The following is an 18701-nucleotide window of genomic DNA, read 5'->3' as shown; positions in this document are numbered from 1 at the left end:
GAATTGTAGAGAGCGAGGAAAGTGAAGAGGGCTCTATGTCTCCTTTCACAATGACTTTAGTTTTTCTAACAATCAGAAGAAAGAACACGGAGTCGATCTGTATTAGGTTGGATGTGGACCTTTTCAGCAATTGAGGAAACAAACAGAAATACTGAATGTATAGGAAGAAATTAAAGCTTCAGGAAAGAATTTATTACAGTCTTTGTCCTGGATTCTCATTTGGAAAAAAAAAGAAAAGCATTCTGTGCATACTCCAGAGTTTATAAAAACATATACTCCAATTGCAATGTGAGTAGGTATTTAAAGAGGATGAAAAGACAAAAGAGAATGGAAGTTTTCCAAGGTAGTTTGGATTTCTGGGTCTACAAGTCCAGAATACAAACAGATCCTGAATGAAGGAGACTACTTACGGGAAGCAAACCACGAGGTTCTGCTCGGAGGCCATGGGGAAAGAAAACAGGCAAAAATGTCCAGAGGCAAGAGTGCAGCTGAGTAAGGGGAGAACGTGTGGAGAGTGTAGGCTTAAAGTCTACACACTGCCCAGGAAAATGATTTGTCAAACGGTATCAGGTAAGGCGTCTGATTATTTTCCCTTCTCTTGCAGGAATTGAGAAGTTCAAAGGACAGTACTTCCATAGTCGAGACTATAAGAATCCAGAGAGTTTCAGTGGAAAGAGAGTCATTGTCATTGGCATTGGGAACTCTGGAGGGGATCTGGCCGTGGAGATTAGCCACACAGCCAAGCAGGTTTGAATCAGCAAATTACCATGTTTCCCCGAAAACAAGACTGGGGCTCATATTAATTTTTGCTCCATTAGCGCTCATTTTCAGGGAATGCCTTATTTTGTCATGTACGATAATCTACATTTATTCTAACAGTCATGTCATCTTCTTCTGGAACATCGTCAGAACGTACTAAATGTGTCCGTCTGGCTGACGATCATAACTGGGGCATATTTTTGGGGAAACACAGTATTTCCTCTGCTTCACCGAGAAAGCTGCAGGTGGACCCAAGGGGGACTATGGAGACCTGCACGTAGCTCGTCAGCGCGGATGACAAATGCAGGGCTGGCTTTCATTGCCTCACTGCCAGTCAAAGTTGCCGGTTAGATTCCCATCATTCAGTTGGCCTCACCCTAAGGAATGAGGTCATGACCACAGAGGGTGCTCATAATCCCAGTAGGCTGTCCCTCCCTTCAGAGTGTGCCTCCGGCTTTGAAGGAGACCAAGTATTTGGTTGGTACAAAAGGAATTGATGTTTTAAAGTTTAAAAATAATTGCAAAAACTGCAATGACTTTTGTACCAACCTAATAATTGCTGGGAGAGCTTGTTGGAATGCAGCGTTTAGAAGTGTGGTATTCTGCTGGCCAGCAGGAGTGCCAGGCTCTCACGGAAACACCCAGGGTCACTGACCTTGGCACTCAGGGTGGTGGGAAATTTTCCTCTTCACACCCCACGAGGAGAAAAGCAGCAGTGTAACTGGGCCAAAGACCACATGCATGTCGGTATGAAAGTGTCCCACTGTGGCCCGTTCAGGCAGCTCACCCCAGCCTTTGCGTACAGCTAGGTAACACGGAATGACATATCCTCTAAAGCAGAGGTGTCCAAACTTTTTTCAACATATTTCACCAAGGGCCATATGAGGCAAAATACACAAACAGCCGGGGTACTCACTCGAGGTGAAGTACTGAAGTTCGTATTGCCTCACCTGGTTTATTTAAGTAAACTAAATATATTTTTGGAATTTGCTGCGGGCCAATTAACAATGGATAGTGGACCACAGTTGGCCCGAGGGCTGCGGTTTTGACTCCCCTGCTCTAACGCAATTTCTCGGTCCCTCAGGGTTGAGGATTTTTTCGTTTTTGTTTTTGTTTTTTTGGATCATAGATTTTGAACTGGGAAAAAAGAGTCTTCATTATATATCCTAGGAAAAAACATGTCATTTTTATATTTTGTTATTCATGTCATTATTGAACCATAACTTTATTGTCAACAGGTAAATGCCTGGCCATTCTTCAGTAACTTTAAGGTGTGCTTCTCCACAAATATGTTTTAAATTATTAGTTTTTAAATTATAATGACCTTTACCCAGAAAGTCCATTCAATAACACTTCTTCTCAGTACTCTTCCCATCTCGCCCCACAAAAGTGATTTCAAATGTTACGCCGTGAATTAACTCAACAAGGATTTATCAGAAAATAGGTTTAGAAACAAGAAAGGATCAAAACGTGTGTGGGTGTTAGGATACAATGAATGTGCCAGGTAGGCGGTGGGGACCCAAGGCAGGAACCTTCTTTAATGTCACTGGCTTGTCAAACGCTCAGTCAAAAGGGAGCGGGGCCTTATGTGCACTGAGGAAATGTAGATTGCCAGAGGACAAAGCATCCAGAGTGGGTGGGGATAAGGTGGCTGTGTCTGAGAAAGCCTGGGAAAACGCACGGCAAAATGATGTCCCATAGCAAGGAAAATAGTGTCACTATTAAGGCAAGTGGAAGAAACTCCACTGCTGGGTTTGGATTTCACGTATTAAATTGTACCCATGAGAAGCCGTTTGTAAATCAAACATCTTAAATGAACCGGTAAATTTTAGTGTATCAAGGACATTTTGGTATCAGAATTCTTGCGCTATAATGCTTTTGTGAAGAGAAAACATCCTTTCTTGTAAAACAATTTTCCTTACATTGTTTCTTAGAAATCCAAATTTGTAAATATGCTGTTTGCTTAAAACAAGGTACAGATGGAAAACTGAACTAAGAAGTACGAGGATAGCCCTTAAGCATGTACTGAGAGTTCATTACAGGAGTATGCTTTACCCTTTACAAAAACACTGTTTCTCACAACAGCCTGTGATGTATGCAATCACTGTCACTATTTCATACATAGGAAACCTTGTATACTTACAAAACAAAAGTGATATAGATTGCACACAAAACCATTTCATTCCTAAGACCATGCATGCTCTTTCAACTGTGACATCTAAAAGTGCTTAATTATGAGAGCGTTAAGGTCACCATTGGTGAGAATATGTGTGAAGTTCATGATTAGCCCTCTGTGGACAGGTTACCATTTTCTTACAGCTGAGACAAATGGCCATAAGGCAATGTATATATATATATATATACCTAACAACTCACATCTATCTCTAGAGAGTTTTATAATGTAGAGAAAGTATGCTCTGCCAAGTAATTCAAGGTCAAACTTTGATCAGCTCGGAACATGGACTTTAGGCAGCAGAGGACATCAAAAGACTGGCGAGTTTCCTGTTATTCTACTAGCAATCTTCAGTTTTTCCAATAAATAATCAATGGAACATTTCTTAAATACAGGCTATGGAGTCAGTCAGACCTGGGTTGGAAAGTCAGCTCTGCCACTTACGATCTGTGTGACCTGAGGTCACTTAGGCATGGTCTTCACGCATCCCGCCCCTGAAACGAGGATCATAATACCGACCGCAAGAGGTTGTTGTGGTGATTAAATAAGATGCAGATAAAGAACCTGGTGTAGTGATGTACAGGTCATGATTCTCAATAAATGGAGGTGTGGTGATGACGTATTGGGGAGACTAAAAGATGTGTGTGCTCTCCGTCCACACCAGAGCGAACATATCTGGAGGGACAGAAAATAAGAATGTTTAACTTCACACATATAATCTCACCGATGGTGACCTTAAGTGCTACCATAATTAAGTACGCTTACATATTACAATTGAAAGAAAATAAAAAGTTTACTATCAATATCAATGATAAATAACAGGTTTTGGGGGTAGTAATTCAAACAATGTCAAAGGCAAAAAAGACTGAGGGCTTTGATTTGAAAGATATTCCATTGCTTTTAGCTTTATCGTTTCACGATTTTAAATGAGTTGGATGGAGGAAAGTACTAGAGAATTTCAGAGGATGGAGAGAAAATCTGTCAGCCAGAACAGTCAGTGGTGTCTTCATTAAGAGCCAAACTTATCTGGATCTTAAAAATGAATAGGCTTTGGAGAATTAAGTGGATAGGGGGCTAAACAGAAAGGCAGTGGTGCTTCAGAGCAAGACATATTTTTGGTCAGTGCACACACCAATTTAATTGTAAGGTTAGTGTTTGAGAAGGAAAATGGCAGGAAACAAAAAGGATTGTATGAGGTATCAAAACCCAGACTAATGAATTTAAACTTAATCGTGAAGAAAATAGGGTAGTTTTACAGGATCATGAGCCAGAGTATGGTAAAAGCAAACCATTTTTTTCTCACACCCCAGGTTTTCCTCAGCATCAGGAGAGGGTCTTGGATCATGAATCGTGTAGGAGACCATGGATATCCTTTTGATGTGTTGTTGTTTTCTCGATTTAAACATTTTCTGAGGAAGATTGTTTCTCAATCACTATTAAACACGTATTTGGAAAGACAGATGAACCAAAGGTTTAACCACGAAATGTATGGCCTAAAGCCTAAACACAGGTATGTTTCCAGGATGGGAGTGGGGCAGTAATGGCCAGGACACAAAAATAAGGACTGTTCACATAGGCTAATAGTGGAGCTACCGCTACACATACGTTAATAAAATCCACAGACTCTGAGATCAGATTTCTACCTTGTCCCCACTGAAGCCCAAGGTCTACTGGTCTGTAATCTTCGGTCTAGGACTCACCTTGGCATTAACCATTGGAGCATTTCCCCGGGTACCAGTTCTTTTCCATGACACCCAGTGACGACAATACAATGGTAGCAGAGGGCAGCGCATCATTCATTCATCAACACTGAGCACCTCCTATGAGCCAAGCATTATACAGGGCATGAGAATATAGAGATTAAAGACCTGCTAGGAGGATTAATACAAATAGTAACACCTCACCTCTCTGAGGACTTCATGGAGACAAGCCTGGTGCTGAATGGTTACAGGCATCATCTCATTCAATGCTCACTGCAGCCCTCCCTACAGCTTGGTGTTTTAGCTCCATTTTACAGATATAAAAGTTGACACTTAGGGAAAGTAACTTGCCGAAAGCACATAAGAAATCAATGGCAGACCTGAGAAATGGATTTTACCTTAAATACTGTAATGAGAAGACAGACAACAGATAAGATAGAGAAATGCATGGCATGTTCTGAGAGTGTGAAGGGTGGGAGTCCTCACACAGCCAAGGAAGTACACTGTGAAAGCATTTCTAGAGATAATTTTAAGTGCTTGTTCCCATCCAATTATTAAAAATGTTCAGATTTACTTAATACAAAATAGTAAGTACAATGAGCACCCATGTATGCTTCATTTAGAGTCACCTATGAACAGTTTGCCTTATCTGCTTCTTCTTTCTCCCTCTCTCTAAAAATTGATCCATACATATATAGCATACATACTATATGCATCCATGCATACATACATATACATATTTCTTTTCTGCACCATTTAAGACAGAGTTGCAATCATTAAGTCGTTTTACCCTAAATTATTCAGCACATATTGCCTAAGAAAAAGGGTACTCTCCTATATAAACATAACACAATTATCACACTTGGGAAATTTAACGTTGATAAAATATCATTATCTAATATATCACATATTCAAATTTCCCTAATTGCCCCAATAATGTATCTTTATAGCTTTTTATTTTTTAAATCCAGGATCCTGTCAGGTATTTCACCACTGCATTTAGTTGTCTCTTTCTCTTAACCTGAAATAGTTCTTCACTTTTAAAAAATTCAAGCCAATTCTTTTACAGAAATTCTGTAAATTTGCACTTGCGTAGTTATTCTTCCTTTGTTATGTTCAGGTTAAAATTTGTAGCACAAATACTCATAACTTGTGCCTTCTCGGTAGATCACATCAGGAGCCATGTGCTAGCAGTTATCCCATATGAATGAGGTTAGATTTGATCACTTAGAAAAGGTGGTATCCACCAGGCTTCTCCTTGGTAAAGGTATTTTATTCCTTTGAAACTAGTCAGTGGGGTGATACTTTGAGGTTGAAAGTCCAACAAGTTTTCAACCATTTATTTCACCCAATTGTGGAAACTGTAGCATCCACAATTTTGTTCGTTACAAAATTGTTTGAGGCTTCATGGAATAACAAGAGATAGTCAAACAAATAGGGTAAGGAAGTCGTGTTCTAATTATAAGTATGAGATATTGGGATAGCAAAAAACATGCTCTGGGACCTGTATGTCGTCTGATTTGGTTGGACGATATGCAATGATGGCAGAGTGACTGAGTATATCCCCGGCTCCCTGGGCAGGTATGTGGAAACCTGTGTGTGCTCTGCTAATATAAAAGTCTGAAACAAAGACAGTCCTGAGCCATTGAAACATTTAAGCAAGTGAGTGACATAATAATAAACACATTTTGGAATAACCACTCCAAAAATGATGAAGAAGATAGATTGAAGGGGGATGGAGCACGAGGCCCTAAAGACAACTGTAAAAGTGAGATAGAGAATACATAAAACTATTCTGGGATGTTAAGAGGAGAAAAGGAAAAGGCTTGGTGCCTAGATGCAAGACTCACAGTTTTGTGGCTTGGGGACGTTATTATTCCTTGAGAAATCACACATGCACTCTCCAAATCAGACCATTCTTGCTTCACTTCTCCAACATCTTCCATCTCAATGTCATCTACGGTCCAACTTCTGCTCTGAGATCCTGATCTGTGCCAATCTACATTAGACCTCTTCCAAATTTCAGGAATAGCCAAGAGGGAGACCATTGGCATATTGTGTAACCATCTCCATCAAAGTAGAATTTTACCTGTGTGTTACTGATTTCTCTCTCCTTCCTTGTCCCCTCTTCCCGCCTCCCCAATGTTCTCTGTCATTTCTCCTTCTTTTGTCTTTATCACTATTCACAGAGCCCTGAGTCAGCATCCAACAGTCAATGATGACCTGCCAAATCGTATAATTTCTGGCATGGTGAAGGTGAAAGGAAATGTGAAGGAATTCACAGAGACAGCCGCCATATTTGAAGACGGCTCCAGAGAGGATAACATTGATGCTGTTATCTTTGCAACAGGCTATACCTTTGCCTTTCCTTTTCTTGAAGATTCTGTCAAAGTAGTCAAAAACAAGGTATCCCTGTATAAAACGGTCTTCCCTCCTAACCTGGAAAAGCCAACTCTTGCAATCATAGGCTTAATCCAGCCCTTGGGTGCCACTATGCCCATTTCAGAGATTCAAGGACGCTGGGTCACTCAAGTATTCAAAGGTAAGTGACCATGCAAGTTGAATACTTAATAATTTGGTAGTATGTTTAAGTTCTTGCCTTTATATAGCTGAGACAGTATGTACGGTTGTAACATGCCTGATACAAAATTAATGATCAAAAATTAATTTTTGACTGAATATAAAATAGTAGTTTATAACCTTGGATGTATATTAGAATCTCCTGGGAAATTTTCCCAAAAGACGCATGCTTTGCCTCACGGTGTCTATTTATTAAATCTGGGGTGGGGCAGACATAAGATCCTTGAGAAAATGTTTCCCAGGTCATTCCAATGTACACCGTAGATCAGAATCCACTCACCTAGATTTTAGACAACTGGGATACATTTATGAGTCAAAAGAAGTTTGTCTTCTTTCATTATAGACAAAGTCAAATATAGAGAAGGTATGATTTGATTTCAGCCCCCAGATTAAGACCTGGTTAAAGACTCATCCACAATGCAGAAGATTCAACCTCTCCAATTCTCACTTTCCCCACTTTATGTCCCCTCTTTCAGTTTTGGCTACAACATGAGGAACAACTTTGGGGTTTGGAACAGAGGGCTCAATGTGAGTCAGCAGAATGATATGGTTTTCAAAGGGCTTAATTGTATCTAGCATCATTAAAAAATTGTAATGTCCTACAATGTAAAATTGTTCTCTAAACAGGTCAGAACACACCCAAAGACATGTTTTAAAAGTGAAAGTGGGGTGCAGTAAAAGGAGAGACAAGAATGGTTAAGGGATTTGAAAATGTGTCATTTCTAATATAACTGAAGAAGGGAGAGATACGAGGGTTCAAATATCTGAAGAGGTGTCCCGTACCAAAGGATTCTATTTGCTCAGTATCTCTTCAAAGTGTTGAACCAGGACAAATGAGTGAAATGTTGATGATTGCGCAATATCATTAAAAACAAACAAACAATTTTTTTTCCTATCTGCTGGTGCCAATTCAAGATGGAATGGACTGCCTTTTAAATGGTGAGGAATCCAAACAGAATAGGAAGACAATGAAAACAGCTGGATGGCCATTTAACCGAGCCAACCTGGAGTAGACTCAAAGCTCAGGACAGGGAGAAATCAGATGAGCTTTAAGGTTCCTTCTAACAAAGAAATTGTTCGATTCTATGGTCGTTATAATAGAATTTGCTACCATTAGTAATGTTTAATTAAAACTATTTCAAGTTCTGATTGGAATTACAGCTTCCTCTTCTCTAGAGAAGCTCTTCATGGTAGCAGAGAAAAAAAAGAAGCAATGGTATTAGAGTTGAGAAATCAAATACCTTTCCAAATGTCCCCAAAGTCCTATCATTTGTAAATTCCTTTCAGTTCTAGACAGTAGATCATATACTACTTGAGAACCCAGGACCAGGAATCAAATGCAAGTAACCCATGAAGTTGGCTTAATTCCAGTCATATTCAATGGATCTTTTAATTTGGTCAATTGAGTGAGAGGAAAAAGTCACATTAAAGGAGCCAGAGCATCTTAGCTTACATTAAATAACTACGACTCTTCCAGGACCAAGTGAACTGTTGAGCTGAACAGGAAAAATGCAGAGAGTCTCTATTTACAGCTATGGGATGAGGGGATCTTCGGGGAAATGCACCAAAAGCATAGCTTCCTGTGCTCACAGAAGCCTGGTGCTAATTCCTCCAGCTTTCTTCTAAGACCTGGAAGGAAGGAATCATTAGACAAATCCCTATAACTTTATCAAACTTCCAAAGGAACCCTGAGTTTTTAGTTCTCCTCACAGAATTTTATCTACCTACCAAATTCTCGCCGTTCTCATCCCTGAATTCTGCCTTCACTGTACCCATTTTAAACTCTCAGGATCAGTTTCTCCTGTTCTTTCATGGCTGCCCACCTCAGCCTGTCCCCTTGCCCAGCCTGTCCTTTCCCCATTTTCCTTCCTCCTCTGCTCTCTGGAATTACTGTGTTCTTGTCAAGGAGATATTGCACCCTTTACTAGGACACCGAACCCACTTCCTTGCCTTGACTAAAATCGAGTTTTCTTTTACCTCTTTTGTAGCCCTCTCAAAAGTCCCTGCGAGTGTAGTGCTTTCATTTACCGACTTTCTTTCCTTGAAAAGCATATGAAATTATATCAGCTCTCTGGATGATAAGAAAACATTATGTCATAGCATGGCATTCAGGTTCCTGACGAACTGCATGCCGCCTGCTTTGCCAGGCCCATCATTCACGAGTCTTTACCACACGTCCCACGTTCTTCTACATGTCCACATGACAAACCCACTGAGCAGCAAACACAGCAGGTATCTGGTACCCTGTACTTCTGCTGCTCTCTCTGCTTCATATGCTCCCCCTTTACTCCTTATTTGTACAGGAAAAAATGTGTATTTGCTCCCTCCCTTAGTAGTGTATCGAAAGCTCTTTATATAAAGAATTGTGTTTATTAGCCTTTGTGGTCCAAGCCCAGCCCCGTGCCTAGCACATGGGAGGATTCTAATAAATATCTATTCAAACAAATGCTAGTTTAGCTTTAGAGGTAAATTAAGATGGAAACTCTACAGCAGACACTTCTCTGAGGATCTGACCTTCTGAACTACGTTAGCCAACTTCCAGGTATGTGAAAAGGCTGGACTGGACTTGAACAGCAGAATGGCAGCCACGCCTCTTTTCCCTTGGAACATTATCTTTACACAAAACGTGGTGGGACAAGTCAGGAGTGAAGAATGTCAGGATGACCTAAGTACAACCTGCCTTAGGCCTGAGAGCAAACCAAAACACCTAGTTGGACCCACTTCCATGGAATTATAATTCAGGCTCACCTTTCCCACCTTGCTAGAACCCTTGGGAAATCTCTGAACTTCAGCTCTTCCTTGTTCATCAACAGCCTGCAGTTCACACTTACTGACTTTTAAGGAATTCTTTGAATTCTCCAGAACATAGTACTTGTTAATAGGATTCTAGTGCCTGTGGAAGTAACCTCACACTTAAATATTTGGTTTTTCTCTTTAGGGCTGAAGACATTACCCTCACAAAGTGAAATGTTAAGAGATATAACTGAGGCTCAAGAGAAAATGGACAAAAGGTAAGACATTCTCCCAGGAAAGTAGGTGCTTACTTTCTCTACTCACTTAGTTCTTAGTAAAAGCAATAGTGTACTGTATTTATCTTTCTCATGTTAGTTTTCAGGATTTAGGTTATATTCTGAAGGAAAAAGAAATAATAGTTTGTGACAAGAGAATGGAGAAATAGCACCGAGAGGTTTGTTATGGGTGAGAAAGAAGAGACAAGCTGAAGAAAAGTATTTAAAATCCTATATTTAGGACCTGAAAGAAGAGTCAAGTAGGAAAATGCACATGGGGAGAAAATCAGGTATATTGTTTTTGCAAGGATTCCTTCAAGTGCTAGTAGAGTTGCCACAAGAAGGAAGAGCGGCAATGAACTACTGAGCGCAGACATGGTCGAATTCCAAATCCGCAAGTAGATTTACAAATCTGCAGAGGCCACTGCGGAGGCCGTCGCCAGGGGACAGCATGCTCAGGTCACAGTGGCTCATGTATGAACAGCCTGTGTGATCAGGGAAGGTGGTACGTCGCCGATTGCTTAGTGCTTGGGTGACACAGTCATTTAGCATCTGAACTTCACTGGGTGACTTTTCTTTAGACAAAGTGGGAGCTAATGGCAGGTGCCTAAACCTTTGTGGGCAAGTCAGAGGCAGGATCATTGCAGGGTCAGAGAGGTGGTTTTCTTCAATTGATTGTACTGGCGTAACTGTCCCCTGCCTCGGAGGAGGAGAGCGTTTTTATTCCACCCTGATATCCTTGCCAGGTGCTCTCCTAGTTTTTCCTTCCTTCCACTGCCAAACTTCTGCATCCATATTCTACGTGATATGCTCTAAAGTCTCAGCCTTTTCTCCCTCCTAAGCTCCCTGCACTGTAACTTCCGTCGTTGCTCCTACAACTGCTCTCTTGAAGGTCATCCAGGTCCAACTTCATTTTCCTCCCTCTTACTATGGAGTTTGGGGTTTTGAACTCATCCTTCTGGAGTGCTTTCTTTCCTTGCTTTCCTGGCACTGAAATATTCTATTTCAACTTTCCTCCTCTCTTTAGACCTTTGTCTAGCCATCTTCAGACTGAGCTGTCCCTAAGGATATCATTGAGCCTTTATGGAGGGTTAATTATGTACTTACACATAACGTTTTATACGTGTGAGTTTATTGAATCTTTGTGACACCTTCATGACGGGGACAGCGTTTCACCCAGTACAATAGGGTAACTGCATGCCTACCAACCTTTGGGCCGGCATCACATCCACAAGGGGGAGCTCTCAAATTCTGTCCTATCTTCTCTTCTAAACTTTAGTTTCATTTCAATAAATTCCTATTTGACCATCTTTCAGTTCCATTTCACTTGTTCTACCTCAAATTTACAGTCGCTCACCTTTTCCTGTCTCTGTTTTGGATTCTCCTCATCCGAGGAAGCCCTTCTAATCTCAATTAACTTGACCTGGCTTTTCTCTTACTACCTTTCTGTCCCGCTGTTCTTTCTTTCATTCTCAGAATAGAAAGGAAAACGAGGAAGTTATCAGGTAGCTTTCCAAATCCCACCCCTTCCACACAAGTATTGCTATTACCACTCTTTCCCTCTAAAAAGCCCTGTTAGCTCTTCAGATCTATACTTAGTGTCATCAGTCATTCCATTTGGCTCCATTGGGAGGGGGGTAAGTCATTCTCACCCCCTCCTTTCCAGATTCTGAATTAACATTGGGAAGTCCTGCACTGTGGACCCCACCACCACTGCCCTCATAAAACAATTGAGGGTCCCAAACTTGAGAATTTTTGTGGTGGGTTCTCTCGTTCTGATGATATCCAAGTCCTCTGGATATGGATCTGCTGTCCTTGTGTCTCTGTATGTATCCTTGTTTTCCACAGCACGCCTCTGCTGCTGTGAGTGGTACCTAAAGATATTCTATACGCAATTTCTACACTCATTCCTATTTTATTCCTTCACTCTGAGGTTCCCCTGACTTGCAACACTTTCCTCTTTGTTCTCAGGTTATCTATATCTTCCACATCCTTCAAGGACTTAGTATAGCTCTGTTTTAACTCGTTACCCTCTTCCACATTTCTATTTAGCAGTCTAAAACCACATGATTTGCCAAAAGTCGTATATTCGTCTGTTTCATGTGTATCTATCATATCTCCTCCAGGAGATTATAAAGTCCTTAAGGACAGAGACAAAGTCTTACCTTTCTTCTCTATTTTCCAGGGCTCCTAGCCCAATATTGATCCAATAACAGATACTCAGAAAGCATTGATTGATTGAATGATTGACTGACTGACTGTTGACAACCCCGGCTTCGGTCTTGTCTGTTTCAGGTATGTGGAGAGCCAACGCCACACCATTCAGGTCGACTTTATAGATATCATGGATGAGCTTGCTGACCTGATGGGTGTCAGGCCCAACCTGCTGTCTCTGGCCTTCACCGACCCCAAGCTGGCATTACAATTATTATTGGGACCCTACACTCCAATCCAGTATCGTCTACAGGGCCCGGGAAAGTGGGATGGAGCCCGAAAAGCCATCCTCACCATACACGAGCGTATCAGGAAGCCTATGATGACCAGACAAGTTGAAAGCAGTGGTTCCATGACTTCAGCATTAACGATGGCCTGGTTCATGCTCGCTGTTGTTTTCTTTGCCATAATTATAACCTATTTTTAGCAGTTCCAGTGTCGTTGCCCCGGTTTTCTTTGGGGCGCTGGATCGAGAGATGCCTTCAGACAACTCTCAGCTTCACATTGCCCAGAAATCTACCTTTATTTCTCTTTCCAAAGCATTAATCCTCTTTTCTCTGTTCCCTACAATGAAATCCCAGCTTTTCATTCAAAATGGATTAAAGATTTGAACATAAGACCTGAAAGCATAAAACTCCTAGAAGAAAACATAGGGGATAAATTCCTTGACATAGGTCTTGGTGATGATTTTTTGGATGTGACACCAAAAGCAAAGGCCAACAAAAGCAAAAATAAACAGGTGGGACTACATCAAACTAAAAAGCTTCTGCACAGCAAAGGAAACCATTATACATCATTGGTTAAGAGATCTTGCTTCTTTGCCTAGACACTCCTCAGTTTAAGGAAAAAACCGAAAAACTCGGTAGGTAGTAAGGAGAAGCAATCAATCCTTCCTACAGAATCAAGTTACTTGTGTCCTATGTCTAAACATGCAACACACATGTTTACTGTGGACTGACTTCCAAGTGCTATTAGAGTCCAACAGTGTCATCGACAATCCCCTGACTAGAAAATGAACACTCTGAGAAGTCCTAAATTAAATTATAGCAGGTCGGAGGGTAGAAGAAAGAGACAAGAGAGGTTAATCAGTTAACAACTGCGGCAAAATCATCGAAAGACTTGCTCGCATTTCTGAATGAATGTTACAACTCTGAGTTAACTTCCAGGTAGCTATTGCACAGTTATCTAAAGAGAAGAGCCAGTAGCTGGCCACCAGCACAAGTGACCACCAGTGCCTCCATTACCTTGCTACGCATGACCTTTCCAGACTGTTGCCCACAACCGGTCCTCAAGAACAAACGCTTCTTCCTTACAGACTATGCACCTATCCCAGAACCAGCCCCTCTTCACTTTTTCACACGCCCTTTATCCATAGCCAGTGCCAATTCTTTCAAAACAACTTTCATCTTCCTTCTCCAAACCTGAGATATGAAGGATCCGTCAATGCCAGGAGTGCGTAGCCCTGCCACTGCTGGTGCAGACGGCGCGCCCCAGGACCCTGTCCTTTTCTGGCTGGCATCTGGCTCAATAAACCCTTTCTTTCAGAAAAGCTTTTGGCTACGAAATTTTTTTGTTTCCCACCCCCAAATCAGATAATCCAAAAATCATTTCTATTTAGCTTTACAAAAACAGTTTCTCTTCCTCACAAGTTTTCCATTGGCTGATATATAATGGGTATGCTTCTCTACTGATGATTTGACTACTGTAAGGAAATATATACCAGAGACGTATTATTTGGCCCCAAGAGACCAACCTGGAGTTAGAAAGCTGAATAGTACACTAGTTAAGGTTTAATGTGTTATTCCTTCAAGGGCCTTGTTTCACAGTCCTATGGAAAGAATGACAGGAATTGGGGAGGGCAGGGAGGTAACCAAATGAGAGTAACCATACAGTCAAGATTCTGGATGGGTAAACAAAAGGTTGCAGTAAAAACGTACCTTTTTGTCTGCAAACTGTCTTTGGTTAAGAGCCAGAAAACAACAGAGTTTATTAGGGGCTGAGCACAGATCAAAGGGGAGCAGTGGAATTGAGGGACTTAAGTGGGTGGGTTTTCAACTGAATATAAAAATGAACTTTTCGGGGCCGGCCCAGTGGCTCAGGTGGTTGGATCCAGATGCTCCTAATGCCAAGGTCACCAGTTCAATTCCCACATGGGCCAGTGTGCAGCGCCCTCTACAGCTAAGATTGTGAACAACAGCTCTCGCTGGAGCGGAGCTGCAGGGAGCAGCTGGAGGTTGGCATGAGTGCCACGGGCTTCTGTGTGCTGCCACGGGCTCCCATGTGCCGCTTGAGTGGCTGGTGGCCATTGTAAGCACCCGGCAGCAGACGAGAGCTTCCGTGAGCTGCTGTGAGGGGCCAACTGACGACCGGTGACCGACTCCCTCAGCCGGGGGAGCTCAAGGCCCATAACACCAGCATGAGTCAGAGAGCTGAGTCCTACACAACTAGACTGACAAACAACGGCTTGAACAGGAGTGGGGCGGGGGCAGAAGAAAGGGGGAAAAAATAAAAGAGTAAAACTCTCTCTTCAGAATTTTATTTTTAAAAGATACTAGTATAAGTTGACATTTATAACTGAAAGCTTTTATGAAATATCAGTCTTTAAAAAGTTACAGGCCCAAAGAACTTCGCTATCCAAACTACTATAGAAAGCAAAATTAAAAACTCAATACCATAAACAAAATGGCGTGTACTTATCTCTCATGTAACAATTCAAGATCAGTAGGTCCAGATTAGAAGATGGAGTCATTTAGGGACCCAACCTGATGGTGGACCTACTGTCTTCAATATGTGATTTCCAAAGGGTTCTAGCTCCAGGAAAGGCGAAAGAGTAGATCGTCCAGGGTAAACCTTGTAAACTTGCCTATGTCACCATTTCTTATTCCTTAGTGAGAACTTAGTCACATGGGCACATAGCTGCAAGGGGCACTGGGAAATGCAGCTCCTATTTCGGCAGCCCCATCCCCGGCTACCACCCTGTCTTCTGGAAGAGGAGGAGACCAGATTGTAACGAACAGCTCGCAGCGTCTGCCTCTCCTCTAGTCACGAAAATTCTGTGTTCATCCTTCTCCTGATATACTCACCCCCACCCCGTCCAGTTACTACACCCAGCTCCAGTCCTGGGACCTCTGGGGGACTAGCAATCCTCTTCCTTGGATTCAGATGTGGCTCCTTGTGGTGAAGCAACTCAGTAACTGAACACAAGTCATGTTCCTTCTCCAACACCCAATAAAACACGGTCTAATAGAAACAGAGTGATTGAGCAAGATGTTCCTTGGCCCTTCCACTACCATAAATCTTGGGAGCAATAGAATGAGAAGCTAATTTTCCTGAAATCTCAAGGAAGATACATTTAGGTAACAGAAAAAAAGAAAAAAAAAACAATGCTTTTTTCTTTCAGGGAGAAAGTAGCGTTAGGCAGAAGGAAAGATGTTTGGGGACAAGAGGCATTCTATTTGGTGGCAATCTGTGTGAAGACAATAGTTAAATAAAGGATTTCTGGAGCAAAGGGAGAAAGAGTCCAGAACAAAAGTAAACATCAGGGTTTTTGTTGTTGTTGTCTTATTTTACTACAATATAAGATCGAGACTTATATAGTAAAATATATTATAAGACCGGGTCTTATATTAATTTTTGCTCCAAATGACGCATTAGAGCTGATGGTCCCGGCTAGGTCTTATTTTCGGGGAAACACGGTAGTTTCCCTTCAGCAGGAGTATGTCACTTTAAGGCAACAACAGGAAGTTGAAAGGGGTCCAAGGCGGGGTCACAGGCAGCTCCTCCCCAGCGTGAGCAGTTGAGAGTGCAGAGGACTGCAGCTGAAAACCAGCTGAAAACCAGAGGTTGTAAGATTACTTTTTTCAAACCAAAGCAGGTTCCACCCACATTTAATTCCCGCTGAGGGAGGGAATGGGTGCCGCTGGGTGGGCGGGATTTGGCTGAAGGAGGAGGTGCGGGGACAGCCCCTCCCCAGTAGATGTTGCTGTGTTTGCACGTTGTTGCTTTATATTTCATCGAAAAAGGCTAACAGTGCACAGCAGCCTACGGATCGCAGGTGAGGGGTCCGCCCGGTGCTGCAGGCAGGAAAGGCAGTGAGATCCGGTTTGACCACGGAGCTCTCAGCTCTGGGCGCGCCTCTGGGCCTTGCAGGCCCGGGCTCCCCTATCCCATGCGAAGCAATTCCCTGCTGCTAAGACTGCAGACTCTGGCTTTCCAAAAGTCACCTGTTGTTGCAGGATTTATTCCAATGCTGTGGCCAAGGTCTTCCTTGAAAGGTGTTAACTGATGTGGGTTTTCTGTCATTCGTCATCCTTTCTTTAGGACAAGTTACTTCGACCCAGCCCTGTGAAGATCCCTGGAGACAATGACCAAGAAAAGAATTGCTGTGATTGGGGGAGGCGTGAGCGGGCTGGTATCCATCAAGTGCTGCCTGGAAGAAGGCTTGGAGCCTGTCTGCTTTGAAAGGACTGATGACATCGGGGGGCTCTGGAGGTTCCAGGTAAATCTGGTTCTTTACTACTTGGAACCCTCGCTGCAAGCAGGTGCGTGAGATATTTATCTCGTGTCAGGAAATATGATGGCCTTGACAGTGATTAAATTTGCTAGAAGTCAGCCTGCTGACCTCTTCTCAGCAGCTGTCACCTCTCTAAAGGTTCCTCTTTTTTTGCAGCACCCTGGGCTGGCTGCAAAATGGGACACAGGTGTCACTACACTGATGTATAGGAAAATGGCACAGAGATCGTTTTCATTTAAAGAGTTTTCCTGCTATCCAGAATGGGGTAACGACGGGAGGAGGGCGACTGAATAACAAACATCAGAAAATGTAAAGTGATTTGAAACTGTAGAGTGGTTGCTCCTGGTCTGCACTAGTAGTAAGTGATCTAGATTACCTGGACTACAACTCCTTCCAGGAATCCCCCTGTTCAATATTCCCTAACCTTGTTCTTTCCTTTTTTTTTTTTTTTCAAATCCTGGTTCACTTTAGATCATTCTCTAATAATCATAGTCCTTTGGTACAATATATAACACGGCTGCCTTTGTTGCTTTGAACTTTTACTTCACTTGAGACATCAAAACAGCAGTTTAAAGTCCGTCTTCAGAAGTAGGCAGAGGGCACCTGTGGCGGGGTTGTCTTCTCCTTGCGTATGTTCAGTTTTAAAGTCCAGTTGCTTTAATATGCACATCCAGCGCTATAACTTGTTACTAACAGTCAATGTATCATCCACTTAAATGAAAGTTAAGCTTATTATATATGCCATAGAATATCAACCTCCTTTCCTGATCTCCAAGTGACATGCATTGCGTTTGCTTTTAAACAAGCTCACTTTCCAAACCAGGGAATGGCACTGAGGTGTCCAGATATGTTTCCTAGTTCATAACAACTAACACAGTGTTGACCAGCTAGTTAGAAGTGGCTTCACAGCATCCCTTATTTAAACAGCAGTACAGTCCTTTTGCGTCCTGGCTCTGTCTTTGGGGACTAACTCTGTTTGATACGAGTCCTTACTCAGATCTAGAGTGGATACCCCTTAGGAGACCACACCGCCCATGCCTCTGTCATAATCAGTCTCGGGCACAGGCTGAAAAGGCTGTTAGTTAGTGCTTCATAATCAATAGAAAATTATGCTTTGGAGCTGTAGCCACCACTGAGTGCAGAGGTTAAGAGCACAATCTGGGGTGAAATCCTGTGTCTGCACCCTCCTCGCAGAGTGATATTGGGGAAATCAGCCAACCTCTCTGCCCCTGTTTCTTCATCTTTCATTAGGAGATAATAACACTACCCCCAATATAGAGTTTCTGTGGGGACGAAGTGAAGGAATAACTGTGTCAATCATTAACACACTGCCAGGTGCACAATAAGTGCTACATGGCAGTTATCACTCAGTAGGCCCGGGGTGGGGCCCACACACCGGGTGTCTCTGGTAAGCATCCTAGCCAGGTTAGTCAACTGCTGACCCGGCACAAAATCAGTCACGTGTCCACCATCCTACAAGATTTCTGCTTTTATCTCAAAAGCAGTTTACAATTGTTCTCTGTTAAAGACTTAAGAGTTTTTTTCTGGTTATCCTCTTGGCAAAATTTCAACACCTTGTAAACTGCTTCCATGAATATAAATAAGCTGTATTTCATAATAACTCTCTGACTTATGGTAAGATAGGCCACATCTGTATCTATTATATGTATCATATATATTTTACATATATTTTAATATATACATATATTACATATTTTACGTACACACACACACACCACTATTTTTAGAGCCAA

General features: G+C 42.1%; 1 protein-coding gene across 9 annotated transcripts in view; it reads left to right on the top strand.

The window, feature by feature from the left end:
• FMO5 (flavin containing dimethylaniline monoxygenase 5) overlaps window positions 1-18701 on the top strand; it is a 71957-nt gene that overhangs the window by 35264 nt on the left and 17992 nt on the right. Inside the window, exons 4-8 of one of the 9 annotated variants that reach the window (XM_033093128.1) lie at window positions 605-747; window positions 4243-4442; window positions 6822-7174; window positions 10151-10223; window positions 12516-13983. The exons of 3 other annotated variants lie outside the window; for them this stretch is intronic. In XM_033093128.1, coding sequence (XP_032949019.1) covers window positions 605-747; window positions 4243-4442; window positions 6822-7174; window positions 10151-10223; window positions 12516-12861 — 1115 coding nt within the window. In that variant the 3' untranslated portion in view covers window positions 12862-13983. Of the gene's footprint in view, window positions 1-604; window positions 748-4242; window positions 4443-6821; window positions 7175-10150; window positions 10224-12515; window positions 13984-16193; window positions 16277-16361; window positions 16489-16754; window positions 16933-18701 lie in introns of those variants that run through there. 5 more of the 9 variants (XM_033093120.1, XM_033093124.1, XM_033093121.1 and 2 more) reach the window with 5 other exon arrangements.

Source organism: Rhinolophus ferrumequinum, chromosome 22 (genome assembly GCF_004115265.2).
Source record: "Rhinolophus ferrumequinum isolate MPI-CBG mRhiFer1 chromosome 22, mRhiFer1_v1.p, whole genome shotgun sequence".
NCBI classification, from domain to species: Eukaryota; Metazoa; Chordata; class Mammalia; order Chiroptera; family Rhinolophidae; genus Rhinolophus; species Rhinolophus ferrumequinum.
Note: the sequence above shows the minus strand (reverse complement) of the source record. Positions and strands in the feature narration are given on the sequence as shown.